The sequence below is a fragment of the Mastomys coucha genome, unplaced genomic scaffold (genome assembly GCF_008632895.1).
Source record: "Mastomys coucha isolate ucsf_1 unplaced genomic scaffold, UCSF_Mcou_1 pScaffold14, whole genome shotgun sequence".
NCBI classification, from domain to species: domain Eukaryota; kingdom Metazoa; phylum Chordata; class Mammalia; order Rodentia; family Muridae; genus Mastomys; species Mastomys coucha.
Genome location: NW_022196896.1, coordinates 25398460 through 25405677, shown reverse-complemented (window position 1 = coordinate 25405677; position 7218 = coordinate 25398460). Strand labels below are relative to the sequence as shown.

The following is a 7218-nucleotide window of genomic DNA, read 5'->3' as shown; positions in this document are numbered from 1 at the left end:
CCCCCCCCCCCCCGCGCAAATCAAAGAAGCAAAAAGTATTTTATGTATCTTAAGTGATTCACTTAAAAATTGGATAAAGATCCTATCTTGGGGGTTAATGTCAATAAAATGTTATATATTTGGATAATAAAAATGTGTTATGAGACATACATTCTAATAAGGAAAACTGGGAACCTAAAAGTTTAAAAATCTCTGTATTCATCTGTTTCTGTGAATACCACACACCTAAAAACCAATTGGAACTGTCAAGATGGCTCTGTGAGTACTGTTTGCAGCACAAGCTGGACAACTTAAGTTCTAGATTTGAACCCACAGAACAGTGGAAGGAGAGAACTGAATCCATAAAATGTATCCCCCAAAACACAAGAAACTACCATGGTCTTGAACTCTGGTGAGTTCAAAACTTAGAGAAAATCCAGAAGTAGTAGATGTGTAATAGCCCCAGGTACTAATGGTGGCTGCCTCCAACATTCAGACACATTTCTTTCAAGAATACCCTTTTTCTTTATATGTGACTATAATGTGACCCTTTCAACCTTTATACGGTCTCATTCTTAGTGGCTGTTTAGCTATCGTAGTTGGCTCAGGCCTTAGGGCAAATGTTACAGTACATTAAATTCAACAGCAGTGTTGGAAATTTCTTCTCCCAATTTATAGACCAACCCCCACGTTTCACTAGGAAAGAACCATTTATGGTCACAGGAATCAGTGTGTGTGCAAAACTTCAGGTTATCAATGAATCTGTACTAAGGAACTCACCTCCGGCAATTTTAAGAAAATCTTCGCCTGTTGCTTTATAAACCTAAGAAAAAAAAAGACACATTAAAACAGGTTCTAAACCACCCATCATATGCTAACAGGCACCTGGAGAGGATAAGCCTCTCAGGCTTTGAGTACCTACCTCAATGTACCGGGTCCCCATGTGATGTTTGTGCCTCTGTAGGGCTAGATCTCTGTGTTCCTCGCTTACAAATCTAACCAGAGCTTCTCCGTTCCTCCGACCCTGAGCATTCAGACAAAGTGCTGCACCACCCCTTGGAGAGAAACAAAACAGATGGCAGGTGGGGGGAATGCACACAGGAGAAGAGGAGAAAACCCTGTTCTCCTCTGGAACTGAGCAAAACAAAGAGAAGAAAACCAACTTGGCAATATTGAGTCCTTTGAAGAACCTTGCAATATCTTGATCCGAAGATTGCCAGGGCAAACCTCGAGCCCTCACCACTGTGTTGTCATCAATAAGTTCCATCTTGCTGCTGTGAATGAAACACAACTTCATGTTGCCTAGTTAATGCAAGGCAAGCTGCTTGGCTACAAACAAGGCCTGCTAAAGATCACATGGACTTGCAATCCCGACTCCCTCTATACCCTCCCAATTTGTCTGCAGACGCTCAAAGTCACTACAGAATGATGGCTGGCTGTAGGTCTGCTAAAGCTAACACATTCCGGAAACCATCTATCAGGAATAGCTCCTTCCTTGCTCTAAGTTCGAAAACCATCTCAGATCAATTTACAGAAAGCAAAATTCTCTCGGTACAGCCTGACCTAAGAAAGAAGGGCTGTCTAGTTTGGTTTGTCTTGGTTTCATTCCTGACTCTTTGGAGGTGGAATAAATAGCCCAAAGCTGACCTTGAATTTGACAACTTCCTACCCTCACCTTCCAACTCGGAGCCTAAGGTCAAGTTGGGGTAGGGTGGGACTTCAACTTTTTGAATCCGGCTTGACAGCAAGGATCAGAATAAAGCTACAATTAACCCACACAGGGAATGTGAGCATGTGGTCAGAAGACTATTAAAGTATCTCTCATCAAACGGGAGTGCCAGCAAGCACAGGGTGTTTATGGAAACACTTGGGAGTCTCCACACCTTAGTGAGTCACTTTCAAGTTGCCCATTATAGATTTTGACACCTTTTGATGTTTTGTCTTTCTCCTGTTCATATTTTCAGTAATCTTAGGACATTTTCCTAGTGAGTCACTTTCTCTACAACAAAATGAGTGCTGAAGACTCTCCATTGGCAAAGCTACCCAAGTTTCTACTCATTACCAGGTGCCAGGCAATCTTACAAAATTTATGACAGTGACTAACAACCAAGACTACCTATGATGAGAGACACCACTTCAGACTCCTCCCTAGATGTCCCTGGTGATGAAGTAGATACTGACAGTACATATGCATAACTTACCCCATGAACATCAGAACTCCTTTAAAGACCCATTTATGTTATTTATTTATGTGTTATTTATGTGTATGTATGTACACCTACATGAATTCATGTGCACCATGTGCACAGGCTGGAGAGCATTCAATCCCTTGGACCTGGAGTTCCAGGCAGTTTGAACTGCCTGGTGTGGGAACGAACCCCAGGTCCTGTGTCTGGGCAATAAGCACCCTTAATAAAGCATCTTTCCATTCTCAGCATAACTTTCAAGTCCCATGACTTTCCTTTAGAGAGGGGAGACAGATATTAAGGCTATAGAAAGATAACAAATTAAAGAGGATGTCCCTAAGTCAGTGAGTAACTAATGATGCCAGCACTTCACTAAATTTTAATCTCACCTACAAGCTTGCTTTAAGTAACAGATGGCCTAACAATAACAAGTGGTAAACAGGTTTAATAAAGTTAGGAAAATCTAAGGAGACTTAAATTTTCCAAGAACAAATCCAAGGTTCAAGCTACTCACCAAGTGCCACTTTCAAACTTGTAGTTTACTCTCTCTGGATCTGAAAATCTGTGATCTAAAAATGAGAGTAGACAGTCATCATTTTGGCTACAGGACAGCAAAGCTGTGCAACATTCAAAACCAAGAGCAAAGGGATCGAATCCTAGCACTACACAATCACCACAGTGATACTCACTGTACGGCTCAGAGATCATTGCTAAAATTATGTTCCCCATGTCTTCAACTTGAGAGGCTCCATATCGGGAGATGGAGTCATTCTTCTCAAAGTTGAGGCCTGTGGGGCTGAGTTAAGGAAACATTTGGACAAGTAGAGGAGGCTTACTCTGCTAGGCAGAATTGACTTAAAGCTAGGCAAACTTCATCGATCTCAGCACGGCTGTTTCTCAGCAGCAGGGACTGCACCCAGAATCATGCCACCTCCCTAATCTGCCCTCCTGCGGCAAGTGTCCAAGTCAACCCTACCCCAGGGCATTGCCAATAAGAAAACTTTGGTTTACTTAGGAAATAGCAAACACATAAAAGCTGTGTGCACTTAAGTGTCAAATCAAAGCAAGCAATTAATTAGAACCCTTTATCATTCATTATACATACAAGGCAATGGCCAGGTAACTAAAGAGATGGCTGTCCATCAAGACCAGGAGGTATAACACTTGCAATTCACACTGCATAACACCAATGACATCATTTCCACGCTTTTCCTCAGAACTTCCTTTCCAGAACAGTTTTACAGCCCTATGGGATATCATACATTCAACAATAATACATACAAATGCAAGTTAGTTCTCTCACAGCACGTTTTAGAAATAATTCAAGCACTTAGAACCAATGATGTCACATGTTTTGACATGGTGACCTCACTGTGTTGCTCAGACCGTGTGGACTCTCCTACTGCAGGTTCTAAGAACGCAGGTACACACCATGACCAACCCTTACTTAACTTGACAATGTCAGTATTCTTTCTGGATAAACCACATTTTGCATTATGTGTAAACCACAACTATTTTTTTAAAGATATTTAAGTATTTTTAAAGTTTATATTATATCAGAGTCTAGTCAGAGTCAATGTTACCACCTCTTTTTCATGTCTTTGAGGTCATTTGTCAACCCACAGCTCCCCCGTCTCTGCCTGCTCAGTAGGGACAGTTCCCAAGAGATGACTTAAGCCCACTAAACTTCTGCTTATCTATAAAGCCAAAGCTCTGATAGATAACTTCCTGCTCCACTACAAAGATAGACACAGCAAATGTTAACCACATCCTAGCTTTCCATCCCCAGAGACTACAAAGAGAGGTTTGGAGAAAGAGGTGGTATAAAAGGATATTCTGTTTAAATTATACATCTTTCTTGTCTACAATAAACCACTCATCTTAATTCCTTCACCAATTTAGCCCAGAGTAACTGTCACCCAGCACCAAAGCCTTCCCTACTTGCTGCAGGCCAGAGTCAGCAATTCTGTCAGCTACATCCTAGGAAACTCCTCAACTGTATCACACAGTCCCTGAGTGTGGAAGAGTGGATTGCACTGTCCTTTGATCTAGTTCACTCACTCATCCTCAGAATCTAGTTCTGTAGCGATGCTCCAGGAAAAAGAACAGTGTGTCCTCAAGAGTTCTCATGGCCTACAGGGAGCCGCCTGCAACAGGGACAAATTCACTGTAGGCAAAAAATCCAGAGTGCTGAAGACAAAGGGTGTGCAGCTCCCTCTGGAGATCTGCTGGGGATACCTCTGTTCAGAGCTGCAGGCTGTCAACAGGCTGGGGGTTCTGCTCCCTGAGAGGCCGTGAGGACCAGTCCCACACCCACCCACTTTCATCATGTTCACAAAGGCCCCTTGACAAGAGACGAGACTGATCTACAGTTTTCCTTTCATGCACAGGTTTAATATTTGTTTGCTTATTTGAGACAAGTCTCACTTGTGTAGTTCTGCCTGGTCTGGAACTCGCTTCTATGTCACGTTAGCCTTGAACTCTCAATTTCTCTACCTCCTGAGTGCCAGGATTAAAGACATAAACCACGATATCCAACTAAGTTTGGGTGTGCACCACCCCCGTGTGTGTGTGTGTGTGGGTGCTTGACACAGGATTTTTCTGTGTAGTCTGGTTGTTCTAGAACTAGCTGGGTAGATCAGGCTGGCCTTGAACTCACAGAGACCCTCCTGCCTCTGCCACCTAAGTGCTGGGATTAAAGCTGTACCCCACGAGCACTCAGTGGTTTGATATTTTCTAATCCTACCTTTAATGATTTTAGTCTTTCTTTTTAATGTCATGATTAACATATCAAATATACATAGGTAAATAAATCTCTAGAAGCTAGTATGAGCTTGAAGTCAGCCTAGTCTACATAGTAAGTTCCAGGAGAGCAAGACTACATAGATATCTTGCTCAAAAAAAAAAAAAAATCTAGATACATATCAGATCATAATAGGACTATTCAAAGGATTCCCAGCAAAATATACATGCACATACATATGCACACAAGCGTGCATGCGTGTGTGCATGCATACACAGGCATAAATAAAGTCATTTCCTTCATTATGCATGCTATCCCATCATCAACACCAACAATAAGAAGAAGCTAGAATTCAGAGATGTTCTCCAACTCAGTTTTTCAATTGTAGGTAAAGGAACTGGAATTTTAACAGCCACACTTGGGGCTGAATACAGAAATCCCTGCTCTAAGCTAGAAAGCTTTGCTCAATCTGTTTTACATTGAGCATTATTTTGGGAAAAAAAATTATTAAATTTATACATATAAATCAAAAGTAAAAATGCAAAGTCCCCTTTTTGTGATTAAACAGATTTGAAGCTAAAGAATCATTTTACTAAATCTTCATTTTTAATTAAGAGTGTGTCACTGGCTTATATGGTTCTATATAATACATACCACGTACTTCCCATTGTGTCACCAGAGACCAGCAGCTCAAAGCTGTAACAACTTTCACAAGTCACTGGACCTGCGACATGCCCAAACCCTGTCTTTACACGTGTGTGCACACACACACACATACCTCTTACAAACGCTCCACGTGTTTCCTTACCAGAACTGAACACGGATAGAAAGAGAAGGCGTCTCTTTCTTGTTTCTCGTGCACAGTAGGACTATACCGCTGGTGAGTTCTGGCCCCGGCCCTAGGGGTTTTCCTAATGCTTAAGCACCAATACTTTCTTGCATCAAGGTCTATTACATTTTGGATTACTTGCTGCCACATCTGGTGCGGAGAGAAGGTGCAAGAAGCCTGTGCCTCCTGGTTTACTGCAAGGCTGGTCCTGTAACTTACTCAACTGTGCCCTCAGGCAGTCACAACAGCACAGACAGGCTCAGCCAGTTTTACAAACCAGAAATGCCAGGAGGGAATAAAGAATACAGCCTAGTGCGGTGGGAACAAAAACCCACATTTCAGGCCATACTGAACAAAGTATCCATCCATAAAGAGGGCGGGACGGGTAGAAGAGGCCATCTCATCAACAGGCTCCTTTATCACCACCTTTGGTGAACTAACGAGGCTGAGGGCTTAGCCCCAGAAAGCTCATCTCTACTAGTTTATAGACTACGCTGATGACTTCTTTCCTGACTGCCAGAAAACAGACGCACTTCCATTGCATTTGCTTTCCACATGGATACAACTCCTCTTCCGAGGCTATGGCTTTAGCTGGTATCTAAGACAATCACACAGAAAACAGAAAATGTGTTAGAGAAGTTAAGTCTCAAAATTATTTCCCAGCAGACATTCTCCTTCAAAGCCCTGCCAAAGACTCATCAAAAGACGGTCCTGTTACCTCCCTATTGTATGTACAGTGAAACACATATATTATGTTGCCAGACATTAACACACCTGTGGTACTGAAAAAGGAGGAGCTGACAGGTAGCAGCACACAGTAGTAGTACACCAAGAACCAACATTCCCACAAGTATAGGGAGAAGGATGAAGAAGAAAATAGCAGGCACTGTATACGCTTTTTCAAAATAACATATAGGGCTAGAGAGATAGCTCAGAGGTTAAGAGCACTGGCTGCTCTTCTAGGAGACCAGGGTTCAGTTCCCAGTTCTGACAGGGAGGCTCACAAACTGACTGTAACTCCAGTCCGAAAAATCAGACTCTTTTTTTTTTTTTCTTTTTTGGAACCACACAAATGTGGTACACAGACAGACAGACAGACACACACACAAGCAAAAAACCCATATATATTTTTAAACGAAAAAGAAAAAAAGCAGGTCTGGGCTGAAGATGTAGCTCAGTTGGTAGGGCATTTGCCTGGGAGGCATGAGGTCATGGATTTATGCCCTCATGAATGCTACAAACCAAGCTGGAGCACCTGGGATGCAGAGTCTTGGAAGAGAGTCCCAAGTCCGTCAGATAGCACGCTTGAGCCAGCTGGGACTACATGAGACCGTCTTCCACACATACATACACAAGTAAAAGGATACCATGCCAGGCAGTGGTGCCTAGCACTCATGAGGCAGAGGCAGAGGCAGAGTTCTACAGGCTGAGTTTCAGGACAGCTGGGGCAACACAGGGAAACCATGTCTCAAAAAAAAAAA

The 7218-nt window shown here is 42.5% G+C and overlaps 1 protein-coding gene across 9 annotated transcripts in view; it reads right to left on the bottom strand.

Annotated features, from left to right (window-relative positions):
- The window catches only part of Esrp1 (epithelial splicing regulatory protein 1), a 50564-nt gene that overhangs the window by 28522 nt on the left and 14824 nt on the right, over positions 1–7218 (bottom strand). For 8 of the 9 annotated variants that reach the window (XM_031366604.1, XM_031366613.1, XM_031366610.1 and 5 more), the window contains 5 exons: positions 2855–2953; positions 2680–2734; positions 1143–1253; positions 902–1034; positions 760–802 (listed from right to left, as the gene is read on the bottom strand). In XM_031366604.1, the coding sequence (XP_031222464.1) occupies positions 760–802; positions 902–1034; positions 1143–1253; positions 2680–2734; positions 2855–2953 (441 nt within the window). The remainder of the gene's footprint in view (positions 1–759; positions 803–901; positions 1035–1142; positions 1254–2679; positions 2735–2854; positions 2954–7218) is intronic. The other variant, XM_031366605.1, reaches the window with a different exon arrangement.